Genomic DNA, 25467 nt, shown 5'->3' on the forward strand with positions numbered 1-25467 from the left:
TTTAGTCAAACCACTATATGTTAACTACATGACGTATCTACGCACGGACTCGTTTTTGCCACTGACCGAGATGATTGCATACTCGCCAGAAAAATGGCGGGAAAATGAGGGCAGCCCGCGTTCGTCGCCCGCGTCTTGACAACAGCACAAAAAGATAAGGGGATTTTGGGTTTCTGAAGTCTGAACTTGTTACTTTGAAGAGAAAAACAGCGACATCTTTGACAAGATTATAACTAGTTATTTCTTACTTTTCGTCCTAAAAGAGTTCCCAAGACTGGCCGTAATGGCAAACATAAGTAACCAAACGGGTTCTAGTTCTCCAAACTTCAGAATCGATGTTATTTTTAACTCTCTTCGTGAACTGCAACAAGGTTTGTTCGCCGAGGATTTTTTTTTTTAATATTTCGAAACACTTTAAATATGGTGAAATTAAATGGTTACTTTTTGTTTGGTAGAAAAAGAGCGTCTACAGCAGCATTGCAATGAAGAGAAAGCTCGCTGTAAAAGTTTGGAAGTCAAGCTTGAAGCCTGTAAGTAACAATTTTACTTTGTTCCAATTTAAAAAAATTATCGAAGCTTTTAGTTATAAGGATATTTGCTCATCCATCTTTCAGGTCAGACAAAATACTACCAGAACAGCGAAAAGCACTGTAAAATGTCAGGTAAGTGCGAGAGAAATAGAACAAAGTTTCCGACTATCCTGCCGAGCTTCAGCAGAACAGCTTTTTCAGTAAGTTTATTACGTAAGCTTACGTAAAAGAGACTGTTCATTTTGCTTTTTAATTAAATAAAGTTTAGATTTGCCTTACGCGGGGCCGGCCGGCGGGTCACATCAATTTACAAAATGACGGAACGCAAAAACCAAAATTTTAACCCTAACCACATGATTTGAATTTACGAGAAAGATATTACAATAGACGACCGACCAAGCCTGCTTTTACTGCATACGGGCAGAATCGTTCAAAACAATTATAATATCCAGGAGAAAATAGCTTTGTTAAACAGCTATGACAATGCTGGTCCACAAACTACCCTGAAAACTGTACTATATGTCCCCGATATATGTGGTTTCGACTTTGCTGAAAAATTTGTAAAAACAGAGACCCCGAGCGACATTTTCCTAGTGGGGTAAGATAAAGAAGGCTAGTAAATACTAATAGTCGCTGTTGAGAAAATTGATATTTTTATTCTGGTATACATTTAAGCGAAAACAGATACTAACGAGATTTGCTTTCTTGTTTTAGAAACTGTGAATGCTGCAAAGCAGAAAGTTTTACAAACGCAGCTACACGCGAGCAGGTAGTGTTCCAATTTATATAGATAAATGGGCACGCCCTTTCACTTCGCGTAGTGGTTCAATTTAGCGCCTGGGGCTCTTATTTAGTTTTGGAAACCCCGGCGTCAAGCTAGGCTGGCGACTATTGGATACAACTCCCTAATTTTTTATAGGAAATCTCAATAGGCCTTATCACGGTTTTCGACGCCATCTTGACGAGTAGGCAAAGCGGGTAGAAATTACAGTGTTTGTATGGGAATTCGACGGCAAATATCTTTTCAAAAATTGAATTCTGGACAACTTATGAATTGTAAAGTTAAGATACTAGGCAAAAGTTTTTATTTGCCGAGTTGGGCTAGAAAGCGTTCAGTTACGTTTTAAATTTTCCCATACATTTGTTTGTATTTTTCCCCGCATGATTGACGCTCTTTGCGGGAAAAATTGCCTACTCGTCAAGATGGTGTCGAAAACCGTGATAAGGCCTATGGCGTAACGAAAGAAAGATCTTGCCGGTTTGAAAGAATTATGATCTTACATGAAAATAACAGTACCATGACCTCCCTATATACTATATGATAATACTTGCATAAACTAGTTTTGCATAGACAAAACGGTTATTTAGTAATCTGTTTAAACAAAACGGATACTCCAACTGAAACGTACTTGTTCATCAATCAATGGACTGGTCAACAGGCTAAAAGAGCTGAACAATGGAAAAAGCGCAAGAATAGCAGAGCTCCGCAGACAAATTGATGAAGAAATGAAAAAAGAGGAAGAAGAATTGTAAGTAAAAACAGAGAAATCACTCATATAATTTATCCTGGGGTTATTTTAACAATTGCACATCGTGCATACATGGAGGACACCTTTTTCCAAACTCGTTTCTTGGTCTCTCTCCCTCCCACCATTTTCTCATTTCCCCCTTTTTCCGGGGCCCCCTTGCCAGCCGCTCAGAAGGATAGATCCTTGGTACCAGGTTTGAATTTTTTCTTCAGAGATCTTACAATACGTCATATAAATAATCTTGTATGTAACCCATTGGAAAGTTGAAATAGTTATCGTTCTAAATAAAAAAAAAATTGAAGGTTTTCGTGTGCCTTTTAACACCTCCTGCTATCTAGCCTGCGAACGCAGACCTTCCTCTTAAACAATATTCTTTGTTCCCACAACTCAGGAGTGTCCAACTGCAGGAAGTTTGATGTAGTAACCAACATTTTCTCCGTAACTTTAGACAATTGTTTGAAAACAAGCTGGCAGAACTTACAAGCAACTTCAGGAATGCAAGAAACTATTATGTACGTTGTTTTAAGTATTGTCAATTAAGGCAGGTTTTACTAGATTCTAATGGTCGATTCTAATTCTTAACGTGTTAGGCTTGGAAAGTTTCCTGCCTTTGGTTATCGTGTAAACTTCAAGCATTCTCAGGGATGTAAATAATAGGCAAAAGGTGAAAAGTACCGCCTGAGGACTTGACTTTTCCTGATTTTGCTGCTGAAAGATCATGTCTCTTAAATGTGACCCAAACTTTCCGCCCATGATCAACACAATTTTGTCTGTTGGGAATCTTAGCTATATACCTGGTTCTAAGTAGCACGCGTACGTATCATGGGGTTGTGATCCCGTTTCTCGCATAAATTTTCACCAAATTCACCTGTCACGTATACTTAAAACAGCAGTATAAGTGAAATATTCACGAATCATATGTCTTTTTCTAGCTATTTTCACGGGTTTGCCCTTATCACGCGTCCCGTATAAACCCTTTGCTACCCTCTAAGTATTCGTTGAAACATTAAACAAGAAGTGCGTTCTTTTGCTTGCCTGCCAGACGGAAGAGAATGTACAAAAGGAAATGGAAGAGTGGAGTAAGCAAGCTGACGAGGCAAAGACTGAAGGTCTGTACTAAAACAAATATAAAACAAATATAACATCTGTCTTACAGTAAGAGAGATTCGACCACTGTGGACTAAACAGTGTTTTAGTAGTAGTTGAAATGTGCGTCATTTCCTGCCTACGAGTCAGTAGTTTTTGTCAAAAAGAATCGATTCTGTCAAACAGGATTAGAAAAAGCTACATAAAATAAAAGATGTGAAAATAAAAAAGGTATCTAAAGAAAACTAAACAGACCCTTCTATCTTCCTTTATAGTTTTAAAAGAAGACAGCACTTTGAAGGAGCTAAGTACCAAGTTTCAGCAGTTGGAGATGGAAACAAAAACCGCAAAAGGTTTGCAGTGAATGTTATACTAGTGGTACCTTTAAGTTTATTCTGCAACGTCTTTCTTCTTCAAAAAAATTTTAATTGACAGTTAAACAATATTTTTCCAACATCTTTTCAGTCTTGACATGCATGCAAGTATTAACATGCCTTATCTCTTCTTTCAGATGAACTAAACAGTAAACTGGAGTTTGATGTTACTGTGGAGGAACTAAAATCGGCTTTGTAAGTACTTGCCCACTAACCCTGCCTTTTGTGCGTATACACCATCATCAAGTCGTTGATTTTATAGTGCAACTACTCGAACCGGGCCACCTGAAAGAAAGTCGACCGATCAAAATGTTAATTGAGAACAAAGGATGGCCAATTTGATTGGTCAACTTTCTTCCTGTGGTCCGTTTCGAGTAGCCGCACTGTAAACAACCAGAGCATAGTTTTCATGGTGTTCAATATTATTTTTTAATTTCGTTTAATTCGGGCTATGTTTCTAGTGGAGTCCACGTTTTTCCTGGTTCATTGTCCCAAAAAACCGCGTGGTTCAAATGAGATTGGGATTGAGAAGAGTATTTACCACTTTATGGTCGCCACAGAGAACTAAAGAGGCATACTTGAATGATAAATTAAAATAGGCGCAGAAAATAGCTGTCAAAACTGATCAAAGTCTCTTCGAGATATCGACGTTTTTGCATGAAGTACGAGTCGAAGGTTTATCCTGTGCATTGTTCTTCGAACTTATCATTACAGTTTCTTTGTAGTTTAGTTTAACAATTTCCTATCTTCGCGGAGGAAATGCAGCCATATAATTTTGTCAAAAATGGCTCGTCCGCGCCGGGTATTTATACACATATTCCTTAACATTACACAAATAAACAGTGCAAATTTCACCGAGATCTGACAATTCTATACTTTAAAATTGCAAGGACCTTTCGAGGCAGTCGATTACGGCAGCGAAATTAGCAAATGAAACAGCAAAATATGCGTTTGACGCTTTGTTTTTGTCATTTTGTGACGCCATATCTGAATTGTTATAGGTAGACCGCTGTTCAATGTGTTCAAGGCCGTAGCGTAACGATAGCCTGCGTGGCCGGCGTTCAAAGGGGAAGGAGAAGGGGAGTTCGAGCGCGAAGTTGAACGCCGGCCACGCAGGCTAGCGTAACGATTGCTCCACAAAAAAGCACAAAAAATACAGATATTTCCGACTACTGTCGGAGAAAACTGGCTCAAAAATGGCTTGTCCGCGCCGGGTATTTATACACATATTCCTTAACATTACACAAATAAACAGTGCAAATTTCACCGAGATCTGACAATTCTATACTTTAAAATTGCAAGGACCTTTCAAGGCAGTCGATTACGGCAGCGAAATTAGCAAATGAAACAGCAAAATATAATTGCAGCGTAAACAAATCGTTACACTCAAGCTGCGTTTTGTCTAGGCTCTGCGAGGGTCGGATATCAAGACCCAGGATTAAACAAAAGCCATATATACAGTGAAGGCTTTCGAATTATATTTGAAGATGAAATACGAAAGAATTTTGCTGTCTTTGACTGAAATTCCACTCGAACTGCGTAGATACGATCGCATGTTGTAAAGCCGATTCATGCAACATTGCTGTCATTCCCTGTCAACGCGAGGTCACGTCCCTAACGACCTAGGCTGATGACGAAATAGAGTTGCGCTTGCATGTAGCGACCAAATTTGGCCTAATTTTTAACCGCTCCTAAGCTAAAAGAAGCCCCCATCTCTTGCATTTGTTTTAACTTCAATAATATCTTTCAAAAGAGCGAGTTTTTTGGTATGGTTTATTTTTGACGTTTGTAATTTTTAAACGATGTAAGTGCTAGTGATTATTTATTCGTGTTTTAGTTACGCAATCCATTGTTTGTGCGACGCTTTTTATAGATCGCCTTTCAGACACACGTGCGTTGAGATAAAAAAGCTGACATGTCACTTTTAAAATTGTTATATAACGTTTGTAAATGTGACAAGTCACGTTTTTTTCACGAGATCGCAAGTGATCACCCACAGCGGAAAGTAATCCCTTGAGAAATTAAAACAGTCCCTTGAGAAATTAAAAAAGTCCCTTGAGAGTTTACAAATATGTGGTTCCAAATTTTGTCCACTAACCCCTATTCTACGTTTTTAGCTTGTAAACAAGCAAAAACGTCGAAAAAACGACGGGTTACTTGATCACTCCAAAGATTTCGATATGGTGCTGCGTAGATTAGTTGTTAATAACTGGAACAAATGTCATGTGGAACTACCGCATTACGAATTAAAAAAGAAAAAAATTAATGTTAATTTCAGGAAGGTTTGTGAGGAGATGAATCAAGAGGCAAAAGAGAAACTTGAAATTTCTGAAAAGGAATTTGAACAGGAGCTGGAAAGGTAGTGTTAATTTAATATAATTTATAATTTCTAAAGCTGATAATTGTTATGCTTAAATAAATGATGGGAATGATGGAAGTGAAAGCCGTAATATGAAACGAAACTACAATGTCTACAAGAGATAAAGAGAATGTATTTATTAACAGTCAAAATTATCACACAACATCCGCCATTTGGCTAATCTGACAAGCGTCAAGTAATTCAGCTGGTGCTCAAAAGTCTTTCTAGCCTGTTGAAAAACGTAAATTTTGATATCTTAGCATATCGCTTATGGTCATCCTTGTTATTTTTCAGTTTTTGCTGTGATATTTTAAGACCAGAGGAAAAAAAAAACTATTTCATGGATTGTGTTCATTGACTTCATTGTATACTGAGTTCTACTCCGAATACTGCCATATCACTTGAATAAAAAATGTGTAATAGATTCCCACTCCTCATTGCAGAATTAAGCAAGCTAACAACGAATGTGGCAGAAGGGATGCCATTGCATTATACTCAAATCAGGTAATCTCTTATACTTTAAAAGTACTGCTGAAAAGATAAAAATCTAGAACTCATCTGTATAAAGGAACTCTCATGTTCCTAAATGTGTGAAATATTTTAATTATTGGTCAACAGCAGATCACATCGAACCAATCCGACACAACGAACAGCAATGCTACCATACAACCACGCATATCTCCGTCAATGTCTGCCAATCCTCTTCTACAAATGGCATCCAAAGCAGCTGATGGCTACGGGCAAGCAAATACTGACAACCGTCAGTACTTCAGGATTGAGAGTCCTTCTGTTACACAAGCATCAAAAGGTGATCATGGTCCATTTAGTTTGACAGGGCTCAACCCACAAATGCCTAAAATCACCATTTGAAAGGAAAGTTAAAAAACTTTGGACGCCAATTTTAAAAAGGGCCGGGATGCTCGTTGAAAAATTGAAATCAATCGCCTACAGATGATCTGAAACGGATACACAATAACACAAATAAGGGCTTTAGTGAGCTTAATCACTATGAAGCATTGTGATCGAATGCTTTTATGTATAAAAATTTTCCTGATTGAGTGTTCTAAAATCGACAATCCTGTAACACTGTAAATGCAGCCGGCCTTAACGATTCCTTCATAGATTAAAGCATCGACGTTCCGTCCTAAACACCCTAAGTGGTACCACCCACGCCACTTTCATATTGGTCCCTACACTCCAACCGTGTTGGATTCTCCTATTAAGGTAATTCCTCTGTATTGCGTTGCGCATCCCGTACTGCGCATAATTTTACGCGTGATTAGCGCGCGCACCGTAAGAAATGGCGGCTTTTCTATACGGCTTGGCTCGCAAGAGAGATAAATCGTCGTTTCCTTGTAAACGAACCGGGACCTATCATTTCTTTTTAATTTTTCTGAGTCTAGCAATCACCTTCTTTCTATAAAATGAATATGAACAAATTCTATTCTAGAAAAGTAACAAATAAACATGAATGTGAAATTAGCCAGTACTCGTGATAATATAATTGCTGATATTGTAAACGAATACCTGTCCCCTCTTTTTTATTTCAAAAATAAAGTTCTCTTAGGATGAACAACCAGTAGGCGAAGTTTGAGCGAAAATCTATTGTCAGTTCTATTTCGGAGGAATGACCATAAATTTCGCTTGAAAGTGATGACAAAAAGGGGGCATATAAGTTTTATTGCTTATTTATTAATTTGAAATATTTATCTCTTCACAGAGGGAACTGTACCCCAGCCACAATTGCAATCAGAAGGAAAAAGGTCATCTTTACAAGGACGGTCATTCTTTATTTCTTTACCTGTTAACTCAAATAACTAATGTTATTACATTCATTTCCCAAAACATGATTGAATTGCATGCGAAATCTTAAAAGTCAAATTTTGATTTATCTTTCATGGTTTATTAACTTAAAGTTGTTAGAAGCTTTAATTGCAGTTGATATTTTTCCAAACATGTACAAATAATCGAAACAACAACAAACTTTGTAATATCAGTAAAAAAGAGGAATGCTTTCCGCCTGTACGTGTAGTTACAGCCAGCTACCAAGGGCCAAGCTACCTTGAACTATAAGGTACTATTTTCAAGGAAAAAATGTCACTGAATTACCGTAAATTGATCCTCACTAGACAAGACGTAATCTTGTCCGAAAAAAATAATCACTTATGATTATAAATAAAAACTACCTTTACATTTTTCGTTCAAAAAATATTCACTAATTCCAGAAATAAAATGATAGTGGGTTGGACACATGAAATGTTTAAAAGGAATGGAAAGTTACACTGCCAAGATGGATACCAAGCAGGATTCTATTCTTAAGTATAATTTCGAAAGGCAAACATGAATGCTACAGACTGACTGGCCCAAAAACTTCAAGTTAAGACTTACTTGTTTTGCTCGAAGTATAGTAAACATGGCGTCTGGAAATTAAATGTATCATTTTTCCTTATTTTATTCTTCTCTTCATGTGACGTTCATCCTATTTCTTTAAACAAAATTAATCATTATACTCCCTTGGAAATCAACTATGCAATTCTTTAATAATGTCGAAGGTAGAAACGCTCTCAACATGTTAAACTAAGAAACATGAGTGCCGGTATCTGACTAACGTAGGAGCTCTGCCTTGAGCCCATCAGGCCAGACTTCATAAAAGCAACATTAACTCCGGAACAAAAGTTGTTGCTCATTTCGCTATTCCGTGCAAAGTAATTAACCTTACTTGGCATTCGTACAGCAGCAGTATATTTAACACCTGCTTGCAAATACATTTCGCGTGAAAAATACACCTCAAATGTTTTCTTGCTTGAATACCTGGCATCATAGGTTTGAGATTTCTCTGCAATGGAGACATTTCCTTGGTACAGCTGAATCGTGAATTGGCTGTTAGGAAACAGCCTTCTATCTTTCCACAGGCGATAGCCACGTAAGATTATATTGCCGCTGGTCTTGAAATCAATGGCTTCAATCGAGTAACTTCTCCAGCTTTCGTATCTAACATCTGGAAACTTTTCTCTTGAACGCCAACAGCTACAAACCACTGAAAAAAACAAATTGGCCATTACTAAGGATGTGCCGATATTCGATACCAAATATTCGATACACCGATAATTTGACAATTTTGAAAAGTATCGATACTTTCAAAAAATATCTCACTTTCGATTTGTTTTCGATACTGCACACGTGACCTGAGGCTGCGGTCTTCTGGTTAGCACCTGAGGTTTAAAAATGCAATTTTTCTCAAACAAATATTGATGTTCTTGTCAATATTTGAATTTTTCGTGCCTTGACTTGATGTCCACACATTGCTGATGCAAAAGGGACACAAAAAGACCCAGAAATCAACATTCGTGGCTAACATTTGAATGCTCAGACAAATCACGTGACAAACCAATGAAGTCAGAACGGAAATGACGTTATAATATCGATATCGATATCGAGAAAAAGGCAAATATCGTATCGATATCGTATCGTTTTGATAAAACCTGTATCGGCCCATCCTTAGCCATTACAACGGAACGAGGGATTGTTTCCATTTACACCAGAACAGAGAGGATTGGGGAGAGTGAATCAGAAAGGGAGCGTCTGCAGCCATCACTCAACACTCCCAAAGGGTCAAATCACGTGACAAACCAATGAAGTCAGAACGGAAATGACGTTATAACGCTTTCTACCACTTCGTCTAAATGTTAATTTAAACTGAAGTCCTGGCAAAATGAGGAAACATGTTTCCAGAAACATTCGTAGCACATGTTTCCCCAATGTTTCCCAGTTGCCATTCTTAAAGCATTGTTTCCAGCGTCAATGTTTGTCTCCAAGAGACAACATTTGCTTCTGCTACACCACACAAGCATTTCCTTTTTCCGCGCAGCATGGAACCATGGAAAAACGAAGAAATAACCATAGAAAAATGTTTCCTCGTTTTTTCTCGACTCTTTATACCCATACTAACCTCCTTTCTGTACTACCACGTTCATCCTGGCCTTCTTTACACCCATGGTGTTCGTCACAGCACACTCGTACAATCCACTGTCGGTTGTACTCAGGTTTCTTATGGTGAGGTTTCCTTCCTGTACTCCAGTCCTGCCCAAAGTCGTGTCCAGTTTGAGACCGGAGCTGGGAAGCCTTCTGCTTGGCATGTTTCAATGAAGTCTGTACCTTCAAATGGCATGGCGACCGCCGGTGGTTTCTTGGTGAAGATAGGTGCAGCTATATCGAAAACAAAACTTCGTCTTCAATTACAATCGTTGCGATGCAAAGCGCTTATATACCCGAAGCATGTTGGTCTTTAATTTGAAAGCTCTTCCGAAACATAGTTCATAAGAGACATTGCCATAAAATTCCCCATGTGTGAGGTTTCGGGAAACTTCGAAAGATTTCAACTGGAGCATGTACACACGAAACAAGGATGGTCTTGCTTATATCTAAACGTACCTCTCTGAAGTTCCAGCTGGTTTACAAACATTGCGCTAAAAATAGCCTGTATAAATTTCCCTTGAGATCAATCTAAAGTCATTTGCATTAGTATTAAAGCGTCATGTAAGTCAACGTAAGCATACCAGGGTTCGTGCCCTTTTCACAAACAATTTTCAAGTACTTTTTCAGGACTCAGATTGATTTTTCCAGGACTTCAAAATTCACATAAACACTTTTATTCCCAAGATCTTAATATTATTTCTCCTTACTGTGTATATTTCTTATAATGTAAGTTTTGAGAATTCAGTTGTTACTTGAGTTTAACAGATTTCCAGAACTATCCAGGACCGGTAGTCTTTGTCCAGGACTTTCTTTTCCAGTCCTGGGAAGTGAACCAATAAACTTCCAGGACTTTTGAGGTTTTCGAGGACCCCTACGAACCCTGCACACATATGGTTGCTCTATTTTAAATCATCTTACCTCGAACAGTCAGGTTTCTTGAGGCTTCATCTGATCCTAGAGCACTAGTTGCAATGCACGAGTACAATCCAGTGTCACTGAAATTCAACTGGTTGATAATTAGTATTTCTTCTTGAATGGAATACTTCAATCCTGACGAAAGTGTCTCATTTTCAAATTTCCATTCAACTGTTGGGACAGGATTTCCACCAACCGTGCAATTAAATGTCGTATTTTTCCCTTCGTCAACTGTGTTATCGACTGGAAGTAAGATCGCTTGTGGTGCAGATATTGATTTTCCGGGTTCTCCTGGCGGTCCCTGCACTCCCATTGGACCGGGAGTTCCCTTGTCCCCCTTTTCTCCCCTTGGTCCCGGAAATCCCATTGCTCCCTGTTCTCCCTTTTCCCCTGGAATTCCGGTGACACCTTCTTGTCCTTTTTCGCCCATATTCCCTTTTTAACTCGGAAAATTCCGAGTTTTGGTGAGCGGGCCGATTTCACTCCTTCCCTCCTTCACTCCTTCCCTCCTTCCCTCCTGCCATCGATTCCTGTAAACATTTTAATTGAATTAATTAATTAATATCAAATTGAATTAATCAATTAATCTTGTGAAGCGGGTAGGGGGTTGGCTAAAATGCGACCTCTATCTGTGTTACTTTATATGAAGTACACAAAGGCTATATATTTGTTTCTGAAAACCAAATGTTCTCCTTGTGGTATGCATTCTTCCAGGCGTAGACCCAAGCACACGGAATTTTGTGCTGAACGCATGCGCATATATGAAGTACACAAAGACGATATATTTTCACCAAATCTTACTGAGAACTGGTTAAAACTCAACAAAATTAGGGGTTTGATTTATCGCCGAGTATTTCCGAAAAAAATTAGATGGTACTAGAAAAGAGTTCAATTTGAATGAAATATTCATCTATAAGCCGAGCGGTCATCAACAAACGAAAATTAACAAGCGTTTGTCTTTATTCTTGGTCATGTGGCGGCTCCTTAAAATCCATTTGGTTTAATGAAGCAACGTTAGGAATGAAGTTTTCTGCCTGAGTCTGTTTCTGTTCCTTTCCTTCAGTTCCTTTCTTTAAGTTTAGTTAATTTGCAGAATCACTGCTTACGTGACTTTTCAAGAGAAGAAGGGTCAAGAAGGAAGCGATCTATTTGACTTGTTGTCGCGACACCAGAAACTGGCCAATCAGAAGCAGTTGTTCCCACGCGCTTGGTAAACATTGTAACACGATCTGACAGAAATCGGCTGCATGTAATATTTTTGTTCAAAGGCGAAAACTTAAAATACCACGACTTCTCTGCTAAAAGACACCACTTCAGAAGAGTTTGATTGGATTGAGAATTCTCGACAAATACTGGTAACAGCACATGTTTCGTTTTGATGACATTTAAAGTTCACTCGCTGGATCTGCTTGATTTTTTCGCTAGCAACCTGGCGAATTGCGACGAACTGAAGATTCACTGAATCATCAGGAATCATCCCGTATTCTCTGGCGATTTTGCAGTTGTTCTGAACTGTTTCTTCCTCGGCAACAACTTTTAATTTGAAGGGTTCGTTGTTTGAAAACCAGAAGCTTTTGGCATGATGATCGATAACTGCAGAAGAATGCGTGATTTGAGATGGGATTCTGAACTCAGGTGAATGTTTTGTCACGCTTGTGTACGGTTCTGTTAATAAATTCATTCTTTATCAGTGATTCGTTGTTTTTCAATTACATAGTTGTGATTTAACGAAAATGTTGATTCGCTGCACGTGGATTGTTTTATAGTTTGGAGGAAAAATTGGGTCTCGGCTTATAGCCGAGTGATTTGGGTTTATTTTTTGTCAGAGTCTAACTGGTTCCAAAAACTAAAAGACTAGGGTCTCGGCTTATGTCCGAATAAATACGGTACTACATGCTTACCTATCAGCCGAAATATTGTATAAATGTCAGTTTTCTTGAAATAGACCAAAACTTACTTTCTCTAATGATATTATTATTTTGCCTAACCTTCAAAAAACAAAAAGGAAAATAAAAAGAGAGAAAACAATTTGCAACCGTTAGGAACTCTATCTCTTGCCCTTTCGGCCTGCTCTCGATGAGCAGCTAGATGACAATGAAACTAAGTGAAGTGAACTGAATTGTGGAAAGTTTAACAGCATTTGTTTTAGCAAATCCCTATTTGTCAGTTTGTTGTTTTCGATTCTTGTTTCATAATAAATTTTCCGAGTTTAGTGGCTCGTAGCCACTTTGAATAGTTATTCTCCTCTTGGTCCAGTAGGTCCTGTCATTCCTGGTTTTCCGTATTTACCGGGTGGTCCCATAACACCATGAAGTCCAGTCTTTCCTCTTGTCCCCTTCGTCCCCCTCCTGCCACGAGACCCTTTTGTACCTCTTGGTCCAGGATGTCCGGGGGGACCAGCAGGACACACCCTTTCGTTTGATCTGCAGTATGCACTTGGAATAAATTTTCCCAACTGAAAGGCAATCTCGCGGCTTATGTCTTCAGTTGAAAAACTCTTTGTCGTGTTGACAGTGGCATGCCTTCGGGATCTTTGTACAAAACTGTTGGAAGGCTCTAAAATGAGTCAAGTGAATGCGTCGATTAATATTTGAAATTAGAATTTCGGGTTTGCAAACCAAACTTATTCAGAGTCAACTTAAATTTCTTTGAACAGTCAATGGAGTCGAAATTTTTTTACAATTTGCTAGTTTTTTGACATCCTAACTGACAGCAAACAAGCGGCTTTTTAACTCAAGCATTCGATCGCATCCTTACATCCTTATTGACTGATAACAAATGAGCAAAATATAACCTCCGACAAATAAATGACCCTTTTACTATCAGTTGGCAATTATTATTGCAACCCAGGAGAGCATCCGGGGTAAGGTTAAACAGCATGATTACAGACTGGCATTCACACCTTTCCAGCAAGATCCTTTCCCGTAACGTTTGTTATAATATACTGTCACGATCACGCGAATAACTTGTTGGACAACAATTTGTTAACTTTGGATCATTTAAAAAATTGTGACTCTGCTTGGAACTGTTTTATTGATAAGACTCGACAACCAACTCGTTCTTTTGATTAGTCTGATTACAAGCATATCGCAAATAGATTATCAAAAAATGTAGACATGTTTTGGTTCAAGGACCATGAGAACCGGAAGAAATAAACCGTTAACACCAAAACATACCTACTTGGAATGGATAACATGGATAACACAAGCAAATAACGATTATCTAACAAATAACATAACAAGAAAGGTTTAAAGCCATAATTTTAGACTTCGTGGAGGTCTATGCCAAGGTCGACAAGGAGACTATCATGACCACCGTAAAAACTATATTGTTTAATGCTAAACCACTTGAACAAACTGATAAAAAAATAAAAATAAATAACCGATAATCCCAAGATCGGTATGAGACAACAACTGAGTAGTGCCTTCAGCTTCTTATAAATCTTAAAACAAATTTATGCAAAGCCTATTGCATGGCGTGATTCGTTTTGATTCGTTTTGCGCGTAAATTATTTATTAATATATTTGAAGTTTTCCTCACATATTTGGCGTTTTGATATTCTGTTCACAGACCCTCTATTTTCCCCAAAGCTCGTCGACAGCGCGCAAAGTAAAGTATAAAATGGGGAGGGGGGATTTAAATGAGCGCGAACGCGCTCTTGCTAGCTAGAAAACAAGGGACGTCTGTGGGTCGTTCTCTCACGTTTACTTACTACAAAAAGATCTGGTCGGTCGGTTTTCAAAGTAAAGTCAGGCTACTTGAAATGTTAAAAGTGTTAAATACCTGACTTGTCTCTGGTCGTCTCTTTAATATAAGAAAATTGCAAGACGCGAAGGATGGTGGGAACTCTGCCTCCTTTCCATCATTCCCCGGCCTGCTTTTTTTCTCCAGTTGTCCTGCACCGATTCAAAGCGGCTCTCTGATTGGCTGATTTTGGCTGATTTTTTAAATTCTGTACCGAGACGTACCGAACCAATCACACGCGAGCTTTGGTTGTGCAGCCAGAGTTGGTCTGCGAAACGGTTGGTGTCATTTAGCTATGTTCGTCTGTTCGACGAGATTCCTCGTTTTGTACAATATTTCAGTTGAGATTGTCAGTTTTGTAAGCTTTGGACGTTTTCTTGTTATTGTGTTTGAACTGTTTGAGTTATGTCGTGTTGTTTATGGTACACTCGGTACACCCGGTACACTCGGTACGGCCGTTACAGTCGGTACAGTCGGTACGGCCGGATGCACCGAGCGTACCGGGCGTACCGAGTGTACCGGGCGTACCGGGTGTACCGGGTGTACCGGGTGTACCGGGTGTACCGGGCGTACCGAGCGTACCGAGTGTACCGGGCGTACCGGGTGTACTGGGTGTACCGGGTGTACCGAGTGTACCGGGCGTACCAGACGTACTGGGTGTACGGAAAAGTGTCACGAAAATTATATGTAATAAGGTACTTTGCAACAAATAAGCGCACACTCTGGTTGCACGAAGAAAATTACTAGAAAATTAAATTTATAGTTAATATGCAACTCCTTGTCTCGAACATCAGTAACGGTACGATCCTGAGGAGATAATTTAAAAAGTCCACAAAACCGGGTCATTCGATTGCAATCTATGTAAAGAGCATTTCAGTTGATTGCCAGTATTTAACATCATTACAAGACAGCAGCGTAAATTCAGCAAACGATGGTGTCGGGTCAGCAACAGCAGCGCATTAATTGTCATAGTCTATAAGATTCGAACTTTGGTCGGACACCGTACCTCACCGATTTCACTGAAATTTGGCATGCAGTCTTGTTTTAGGGTCCTAACTACCAAATGGATATTAAAAAGTTTCAATTCTTTTTATTTTGGAAAATATCGAGAAGGCCGATTTGAAGCGTCCGTGACGGCTCGCCAACATGGCGGATCGAAGGTGTTCTTGTTAGTTCGACACTGAACCTGCCGTCACAGTTTCTCGATCATACTTGGCATAGTTATAAAGAACTATCTTTCTTCTTTCTATATATCAAAATAGATTTGGCAAATGTTGAGTTTGGATGATCAACGGCCAAGAAGTTCGAAGGTATGTTAACGATGTTTTGAACAGTCTCAAATTTACCACAAAATGAAAGGCTAATAACTCCACTGTTATCTCGATTTAGAAGTAGCCATTTACCATGAACAAAGCTTGTTCATTGGTGAATTGATTCCATTAATAAAAAAATTGGGGAAATGTAACCGTTAAGAATAAAAAATTATGGAACCTCTAGTAAATTGGCCATTTCAGCGCCATTTCAGCGGATCAGCTCATTTAACAGCAAATAATCGGGAGAAACATGAAAGGGTTACAGTCGTTTATAATAAGCAGTTTCCATGTATTCTTTGCTTATCTGAAACAAATACATGATCTTTGCCAAAGATATGGCGATTTTTGAGCGTACGATCGTTTCTCCAAATTTTTATGTCGGCAACTTTATTTTATTTGTTGTCGAGGTTATACGCTGTTGTTATTCAATATTCGTTTCACAAGAACTTCTGTTGCTCGCATTTCCCAAATCACTGTTTAAGAAATTGCCCATTCCGTAACAGGGTCATTCTTACTTTTTCTTTAAAAATTACTAGGAAAGCAAGAATGCCATAGAACGGTTTTATACTAGTAAAAATACCTGTCAGACAAAAATTCAACTGTTTGTGTTATCCGGCTGTTTTCACAAATATGCAAATTTAGGAATTCTTAAAGTGCCTATCTTTAACTATTTCACGCTTAAAGATTCCTCTAAATCTTTTCGCCTACCTCAGTTAGGACAAACGAAGTTTTGTGTCTCCAAGCAGAATGCTCGTTATCAGCAATGAAAGTCGAAGAAATACAGAAGCTCGAGTAAAATTCTAACTGCTGTGAAATGAACATCGTTTGAGCTTGACGTGTATTTATAGATTGCTCATTTAACAGCAAATAATCGGGAGAAACATGAAAGGGTTACAGTCGTTTATAATAAGCAGTTTTCAGGTATTCTTTGCTTATCTTAAACAGATACATGATCTTTGCCAAAGATATGGCGATTTTTGAGCGTACGATCGTTTCTCCAAATTTTTATGTCGGCAACTTTATTTTATTTGTTGTCGAGATTATACGCTGTTGTTATTCAAGTATTCGTTTCACAAGAACTTCTGTTGCTCGCATTTCCCAAATCACTGTTTAAGAAATTGCCCATTCCGTAACAGGGTCATTCTTACTTTTTCTTTAAAAATTACTAGGAAAGCAAGAATGCCATAGAACGGTTTTATACTAGTGAAAATACCTGTCAGACATAACTTCAACTGTTTGTGTTATCTGGCTGTTTTCACAAATATGCAAATTTAGGAATTCTTAAAGTGCCTATCTTTAACTATTTCACCCTTAAAGATTCCACTAAATCTTTTCGCCTACCTTTTGGCCAAACGAAGTTTTGTGTCTCCAGGCAGAATGCTCGTTATCAGCAATGAAAGTCGAAGAGATACAGAAGCTCGAGTAAAATTCTAACTGCTGTGAAATGAACATCGTTTGAGCTTGACGTGTATTTATAGATTGCGCTCGAGCTCCGTTAATTAAGTTTATTCATTTGGCGATCAGATAAAATCAATGAATGATCAGAGTTATTAAAGTCCATTTCTAAGCACGAGAGACACGGAAGTTTGTTTCAGAAGCATTTATGCATAGAAATACCGGTTTATTTTTGAGAGGTAAATCTGCATTTATAATAGCTGGGAGTTTGGGGTGTTTTTTGGTGTTGTTTTTTTTTTTTTTGAGGGGCTCGGGGGGGGAGGGGAGGGGGGTGTGAGTGGTGCCTTCGTATCCTCTTTTGTTCTTTTACACAGTGGCCTGAATTTGGAACCGTTCGGGGAATGGATTATCAATTACTCTTCGTTATGCCATGTCACCCCTTAATGTGGGAGCGCCGCGCCTCAATTCACGATAAAAAATTTATGGTCGCCCGGTCCATTTATGTAGTTCTCCGCCAGGTCTCTCAATAGGCAGGTTACGAGCCTAGTGGCCCATCCGGCCGGAGCTCATACCGGTTTCCGCAACGTGAAGCGACAACGAGTATTTTTTACTCCACCCGGATGGGATGCTATTCCATCGCAGGGTTACCTCCCTTCCCGAAAAGCTAAAGATTGACTGGCAATCATTTTTTAACCTGGGTAAGGAAAGGGACTCTGGGAGTTGAGAGGCTTTCCAAAGAACTTAACGCATTGTCTCCCCCAAAAGCTCTATCCAGGACTGTTTGGTCCAGAGTCCAGCGCAGTGACAATTATTAGGCCATCACGCTCCCCAACCGTGAAAGAAAGTGCAAAAATCTGCTTGTATAAGCCCTGGGGTTGTACAGTTTGGTACGAAATGTGGGCTTTTAAATGTGTTAATTAAGTTTATTCATTTGGCGATCAGATAAAAATCAATGAATGATCAGAGTTATTAAAGTCCATTTCTAAGCACGAGAGACACGGAAGTTTGTTTCAGAAGCATTTATGCATAGAAATACCGGTTTATTATTGACTGACGCGGTTAAAAAATACTCGGCTTCTAGCGGTAAATCTGCATTTATAATAGCTGGGAGTTTGGGGTTTTTTTTTTGGTGTTGTTGTAGGAAGGCGGGGGGAGGGGGTGGAAGTGGTGCCTCCGAATCCTCTTTAGATCTCTGACACAGTGGTCTGAATGTTGAACAAAAGAGCTCATCTGTTAATAAGCATAATGCGAGCTGATTTTGAAATGAACATGACTTTACGTTTGTGTCATCAGTAATTATCGTGTTCGAAGAAGGCGTGGCTTACTCGCGGCAAGAACAACATGACAGTGAAGCTAACACGTTTTCCTCATTGATTTGAAATGAATTTCGAATCAATTCTTTTTAGGGCAAGTTAAAAGATACAAATGTTTTTCGTCCAGATTTTTACAAAAAAAGCAGGTGAGAACTTGGCTGTTTTTGTTATCTCGGACTTTTTTTTTATTAAAGTCGAACCTCTCGAGCTCCATAAGGACACCTCTCGTAATGCGTCATGACTTACATCACGTATGTCCTTATCGCCTCCAGTGCGGCGCTTATTCGAGGGCGGCGCTTATTAAAAAGTTTGACGCCACAAAGAATCTAATCCTTTACATTTATTAAAATAGGGTCCCCTGATTGCCAAAAGTCGTCTCTTGCTGAAGATTGTACTGAAGAATGTTCAATAGAAAAACTGAGCGGTAAAACAAGCACTTTGAACTGCAGAACTTCGCTTTTGATGGAAAGAAATGTCCAAGTTTGTTTAAGAGTTGCTTTGTAGTTCTGTTTCTAGTTAAACATGCAGATTTCCTTGAATAAGCGCCGCATCGGGACTGCGGCGCCGGGGGCGGCGCTTTTTCGAGGGCGGCGCTTATTCGGGGGCAGCGCTTATTCGAGTAGATACGGTATGATAGTACAGAGGCTTTCCGAAGAACTCAACGCAATATCCCCCCAAAGCTCGAACCGGGATTTAAAAATCTCAAAAAAGTGTTAATATGAATTGTAAATCCACTCATAGCGGTCTGGCCTTACTAAAACCGGGAGAGAGAAAAGACAGTGGGCAGATAAATGAAAGCAGTTCGAGAGTACGCTGTTGAGCAGATTCTGTGAAATTCCCCTTTTTATCCTTTTCTCTCATAAGCCCTCCCAATTCAAGGCCCATATATTTCTTCCAAGTCAACTGTCAAAGTTTAAGGCCACTTTTTTCCTACCAGGTTACCGTCTTGAGAGTTTTAAATTTTATTAAATCTTGGTGACACTGTCCCTTTAATTCATTAATGTAATTCAAATCAGTTTATAAAAACGTTTTTCAGAAAACAAGAAGTTTAATTTCGCTTTAAGCCACCGCACCCCAACCACGGATATAAGACCTACCACATTTAAAAGCCCACATTTCGTACCAAACTGTACAACCCCAGGGCTTATACAAGCAGATTTTTGCACTTTCTTACACGGTTGGGGAGCGTGATGGCCTAACAATGGTCACTGCGCTGGACTCTGGACCAAACAGTCCTGGATAGAGCTTTTGGGGGACAATGCGTTAAGTTCTTTGGAAAGCCTCTCAACTCCCAGAGTCCCTTTCCTTACCCGGGTTAAAAAATGATTACCAGTCAATCTTTAGCTTTTCGGGAAGGGAGGTAACCCTGCGATGGAATAGCATCCCATCTGGGTGGAGTAAAAAATACTCGTTGTCGCTTCACGTTGCGGAAACAGGTATGAGCTCCGGCTGGATGGGCCACTAGCTCGTAACCTGCCTATTGAGAGACCTGGCGGAGAACTACATAAATGGACCGGGCGGCCATAAATTTTTTTATCGTAAATTGAGGAACGGCGCTCCCACATTAAGGGGTGACATGGCATAACGAAGAGTAATTGATAATCAATTCCCCGAACTGTTCCAAATTCAGGCCACTGTGTAAAAGAACAAAAGAGGATACGAAGGCACCACTTCCACACCCCCCTCCCCCCCCCCCCGAGCCCCCTAAAAAAAAAAAACAACACCAAAAAACACCCCAAACTCCCAACTATTATAAATGCAGATTTCCCGCTCAAAAATAAACCGGTATTTCTTTGCATAAATGCTTCTGAAACAAACTTCCGTGTCTCTCGTGCTTAGAAATGGACTTTAATAACTCTGATCATTCATTGATTTTTATCTGATCGCCAAATGAATAAACTTAATTAACGGAGCTCGAGCGCAATCTATAAATACACGTCAAGCTCAAACGATGTTCATTTCACAGCAGTTAGAATTTTACTCGAGCTTCTGTATCTCTTCGACTTTCATTGCTGATAACGAGCATTCTGCCTGGAGACACAAAACTTCGTTTGGCCAAAAGGTAGGCGAAAAGATTTAGAGGAATCTTTAAGCGTGAAATAGTTAAAGATAGGCACTTTAAGAATTCCTAAATTTGCATATTTGTGAAAACAGCCAGATAACACAAACAGTTGAAGTTATGTCTGACAGGTATTTTCACTAGTATAAAACCGTTCTATGGCATTCTTGCTTTCCTAGTAATTTTTAAAGAAAAAGTAAGAATGACCCTGTTACGGAATGGGCAATTTCTTAAACAGTGATTTGGGAAATGCGAGCAACAGAAGTTCTTGTGAAACGAATATTGAATAACAACAGTTAAATGAGCAATCTATAAATACACGTCAAGCTCAAACGATGTTCATTTCACAGCAGTTAGAATTTTACTCGAGCTTCTGTATCTCTTCGACTTTCATTGCTGATAACGAGCATTCTGCTTGGAGACACAAAACTTCGTTTGTCCTAAAGGTAGGCGAAAAGATTTAGTGGAATCTTTAAGCGTGAAATAGTTAAAGATAGGCACTTTAAGAATTCCTAAATTTGCATATTTGTGAAAACAGCCGGATAACACAAACAGTTGAATTTTTGTCTGACAGGTATTTTTACTAGTATAAAACCGTTCTATGACATTCTTGCTTTCCTAGTAATTTTTAAAGAAAAAGTAAGAATGACCCTGTTACGGAATGGGCAATTTCTTAAACAGTGATTTGGGAAATGCGAGCAACAGAAGTTCTTGTGAAACGAATATTGAATAACAACAGCGTATAATCTCGACAACAAATAAAATAAAGTTGCCGACATAAAAATTTGGAGAAACGATCGTACGCTCAAAAATCGCCATATCTTTGGCAAAGATTATGTATTTGTTTAAGATAAGCAAAGAATACCTGAAAACTGCTTATTATAAACGACTGTAACCCTTTCATGTTTCTCCCGATTATTTGCTGTTAAATGAGCTGATCCGCTGAAATGGCGCTGAAATGGCCAATTTACTAGAGGTTCCATAATTTTTTATTCTTAACGGTTACATTTCCCCAATTTTTTTATTAATGGAGTCAATTCACCAATGAACAAGCTTTGTTCATGGTAAATGGCTTGTTCTAAAGCGAGATAACAGTGGAGTTATAAGCCTTTCATTTTGTAGTAAATTTGAGACTGTTCAAAACATCGTTAACATACCTTCGAACTTCTTAGCCGTTGATCATCCAAACTCAACATTTGCCAAATCTATTTTGATATATAGAAAGAAGAAAGATAGTTCTTTATAACTATGCCAAGTATGATCGAGAAACTGTGACGGCAGGTTCAGTGTCGAACTAACAAGAACAACTTCGATCCGCCATGTTGGCGGGCCGTCACGGACGCTTCAAATCGGCCTTCTCGATATTTTCCAAAATAAAAAGAATTGAAACTTTTTAATATCCATTTGGTAGTTAGGACCCTAAAACAAGACTGCATGCCAAATTTCAGCGAAATCGGTGAGGTACGGTGTCCGCGAACTTTTAAAAAAGCTCGAAAATTATGGAGTATTACACTTAAGTTTTCTACATGTGAAAAAGCAGGATCCGTGTCAAGCCGACTTCGAATCGTTTCAATCTTCTGCACAAAGTATTTCCCAAAGTCGTTAGTGAAAGCGGATATGGCTCCAATAAGACTAAAACATTATTGGACATATTTTTTTTAATGTTTTAACGTACTTTTTGTCCAAATTGCGAAAATAAATTCCCACGAAATACTGTCACGCCGAAAGACGGAATAAGAGGGAGTCCGGCAGACTTTGTTGGACAAAATTATGCACCAGAATTATTTTCAGTCTATTGCCAACTTCTGTGCTACTCTCTTGTTAAAATAAATATTTTCAAACAACACCAAACATCAAAAAGCAGGTTTCACGTTATACAGAATTACACTGAATCGCCGTGAGCTTTTGCGTAAAGCTTGTGAACTTTGTGAACCAGAATTGCTGTACCATGATTATTTACATCTTATTGCAAACTTTTGTGCTACTCCTTCTTATCTTCTTATAACATGGAAAAAAATCTGAATTCCACTGAATCGCTAAAGATGATTTTACAAAATGGCTACAGGTTTTCAGGTTTTAGTAGGTTTCTGCATGTTTTGGCAGGGCACGGTTTTACCCGTACGAACAAAGTAGTGTTAAAGGGGATGTGCGTGACGCGTAATTAAAAAAAAAAACTTACTCGAAGAAATTACACACACACACAGGAATCATGAAGCAAAAGATTGAACTCAATAAGTTGTGTAAAAGACGCGTTCCCTCTGCTTTATTAATTCTTTTTTGGGTTTGTGTTGCTGTTATAAACTCAACGGCACATTTCGGCGAACATCGCTTAAAAGATCATATTAATCGTAGTGCAGGTATGAAAAACGGCATCTAAGCCGGATATAAACTCTGGAAATGGAAATTTAAAGATTTTGTTCGTTGGGTGCTCACACCCGGTTCACCCGGTAAGCTCGGTACACTCGGTACGCCCGGTACACTCGGTACACTCGGTACGCCAGGTACACTCGGTACACTCGGTACGCCCGGTACGCTCGGTACGCTCGGTACACTGGGTACACTCGGTACAGCCGGTACAGCCGGTACACTCGGTACACTCGGTACAGCCGGTACACTCGGTACACTCGGTACACTCGGTATACTCGGTACAGCCCGGTACGGCCGGTACACTCGGTACAGCCGGTACACTCGGTACACTCGGTACACTTGGTACAGCCGGTACGGCCGGTACACCCGGTACATTCGGTACAGCTGGTACAGCCGGTACAGCTGGTACAGCCGGTACAGCCGGTACAACCGGTACGCTCGGTACACTCGGTACACTCGGTACACTCGGTACAGCCGGTACAGCCGGTACAGCCGGTACACTCGGTACACTCGGTACAGCCGGTACAGCCGGTACACTCGGTACACTCGGTACGCCCGGTACGCTCGGTACACCCGGTACGCCCGGTACTTTCGATACGGCCGGTACAGTAGGTACAGTCGGTACGGCCGGTGCAGTCGGTACGGCCGGTACGGCCGGTACAGTCGGTACAGTCGGTACGACCGGTACAGTCGGTACGGCCGGCACAGTCGGTACGGCCGGTACAGTCGGTACGGCCGGCACCGTCGGTACGGCCGGTACGGCCGGTACCGTCGGTACAGTCAGTACAGTCGGTACAGTCGGAACGGCCGGCTATGGCCGGTATGGCCATAGTACGGTCATAGCCGTGCTTACCCATCCTTACCCATGTTTGCCCTTGCTATTATGAATCCTTATGATAAGCCATAAAGGTTCTTTAGATGGGATGTAAATTAGAGGAACTACTAACGAAGAAAGAAATCACCACAGACATATAAAGTCTTTATTTTAATAACTAATTTTCTATTGTTCTCGTGAATCAGCCAATCAGAGAGCCGCTTTGAACCCGTGCGGGACTGCTCTTTTTCTCATAAGAGACCACTGGATACGTATCAAATCATGAGATAGATATTGTAGCAACCAACCTGATGAAGGGGAAAACTCGTTTTTCATCGTTGATATTACCCCCCCTAAGCTAAACGACGAGCACCCACGCCCCTTTTATATTGGTCCCTACCCCCCAACCGTGTTGGATGTTCCTATTAAGGTAATTCCTCTGCATTGCGTTGCGCATCCCGTACTGCCGGCGCGCATAATTTCACGCGTGATTAGCGCGCGCACAATAAGAAATGGCGGCTTTTCTATACGGCTTGGCTCGCAAGAGAGATAAATCGTCGTTTCCTTGTAAACGAACCGGAACCTATCATTTTTTTTTTAATTTTTCTGAGTCTAGCAATCACCTTCTTTCTATAAAATGAATATGAACAAATTCTATTGTAGAAAAATAAATAATAAACATGAATGTGAAATTAGCCAGTACTCGTGACAATATAATTGCTGATATTGTAAACGAACAGTACCTGTACCCCTCTTTTTTATTTCAAAAATAAAGTTCTCTTAGGATGAACAACCAGTTGGCGAAGTTTGAGCGAAAATCTATTGTCAGTTCTATTTCGGAGGTGTGACCTTAAATTTCGCTTGAAAGTGATGACAAAAGGGGGGCATATAAGTTTTACTGCTTATTTATTAATTTGAAATATTTATCTCTTCACAGAGGGAACTGTACCGCAGCCACAATTGCAATCAGAAGGGAAAAGGCCATCTTTACAAGGACGGTCATTCTTTATTTCTTTACCTGTTACCTCAAATAACTAATTTTATTACATTCATTTCCCAAAACATGATTAAATTGCATGCGAAATCTTAAAAGTCAAATTTTGATTTATCTTTCATGGTTAATTAACTTAAAGTTATTAAAAACTTTTATTGCAGTTGATATTTTTCCAAACAAATAATCGAAAAAACAACAAACTTTGTAATATCAGTAAAAAAAGAGGAATACTTTCCGCCTGTACATGAAGTTACAGCCAGCTACCAAGGGCCAAGCTACCTTGAACTCTAAGATACTGTTGTCAAAGGAAAAAATGTCACTGAATTACAGTAAAATCCGAAAAAAAATTAATTCCCGGAGATGTTGATCACTTATGATTATAAATAAAAACTACCTTTAAATTTTTAGTTCAAAAAATATTCACTAATTCCAGAAATAAAATGATATAGGGTTGGACACATGAAATGTTTAAAAGGAATGGAAAGTTACACTGCCAAGATGGAGGCCAAGCAGGATTCTATTCTTAAGTATAATTTCGAAAGGCAAACATATGAATGCTACAGACTGACTGGCCCAAAAACTTCAAGTTAAGACTTACTTGTTTTGCTCGAAGTATAGTAAACATGGCGTCTGGAAATTAAATGTATCAATTTTTCCTTATTTTATTCTCCTCTACATGTAACGTTCATCCTATTTCTCT

The 25467-nt window shown here is 39.4% G+C and overlaps 2 protein-coding genes across 6 annotated transcripts; one reads left to right on the top strand and one right to left on the bottom strand.

Annotated features, from left to right (window-relative positions):
- The first annotated feature begins 174 nt into the window (after nucleotides 1-174).
- LOC144666389 (uncharacterized) lies at nucleotides 175-25095 on the top strand. Of its 5 annotated transcripts, none has more exons than XR_013573176.1 (14): nucleotides 175-371; nucleotides 456-530; nucleotides 615-662; nucleotides 1245-1299; nucleotides 1970-2059; nucleotides 2508-2571; nucleotides 3102-3168; nucleotides 3421-3498; nucleotides 3657-3714; nucleotides 5798-5878; nucleotides 6322-6382; nucleotides 6497-6686; nucleotides 7599-7753; nucleotides 24867-25095. XR_013573176.1 is itself a non-coding variant. In XM_078527818.1 (14 exons), the coding sequence occupies exons 1-14, from the start codon at nucleotides 284-286 to the stop codon at nucleotides 24809-24811; spliced, it is 1056 nt and encodes a 351-aa protein (XP_078383944.1). In that variant the 5' UTR covers nucleotides 175-283; the 3' UTR covers nucleotides 24812-25095. The 5 variants fall into 5 exon arrangements, 3 of the variants coding, with proteins under 3 accessions (XP_078383944.1, XP_078383942.1, XP_078383941.1); XR_013573177.1 differs by having other exon boundaries at nucleotides 6500-6686; XM_078527818.1 differs by having other exon boundaries at nucleotides 7599-7641; nucleotides 24754-25095.
- Nucleotides 7934-11203, bottom strand: LOC144666383 (contactin-6-like). Its single transcript, XM_078527808.1, is given in 4 exon segments — nucleotides 7934-8915; nucleotides 9828-9965; nucleotides 9968-10084; nucleotides 10772-11203. Coding segments are annotated over 4 exon segments (1155 nt in total). The 5' UTR covers nucleotides 11199-11203; the 3' UTR covers nucleotides 7934-8442.
- Nucleotides 25096-25467: the final 372 nt, after the last annotated feature.

This window comes from Oculina patagonica, chromosome 9 (assembly GCF_052425735.1).
Source record: "Oculina patagonica isolate OP01 chromosome 9, crgOcupat, whole genome shotgun sequence".
NCBI classification, from domain to species: domain Eukaryota; kingdom Metazoa; phylum Cnidaria; class Anthozoa; order Scleractinia; family Oculinidae; genus Oculina; species Oculina patagonica.

Coding starts and splice junctions, on each gene's coding strand:
- LOC144666389 (XM_078527818.1), top strand. CDS start 284: ATGGCAAACATAAGTAACCAAACGGGTTCTAGTTCTCCAAACTTCAGA. Junction 2,060..2,507: donor AAAAAAGAGGAAGAAGAATT/GTAAGTAAAAAC, acceptor CCGTAACTTTAG/ACAATTGTTTGAAAACAAGC. Junction 3,715..5,797: donor GAGGAACTAAAATCGGCTTT/GTAAGTACTTGC, acceptor TGTTAATTTCAG/GAAGGTTTGTGAGGAGATGA.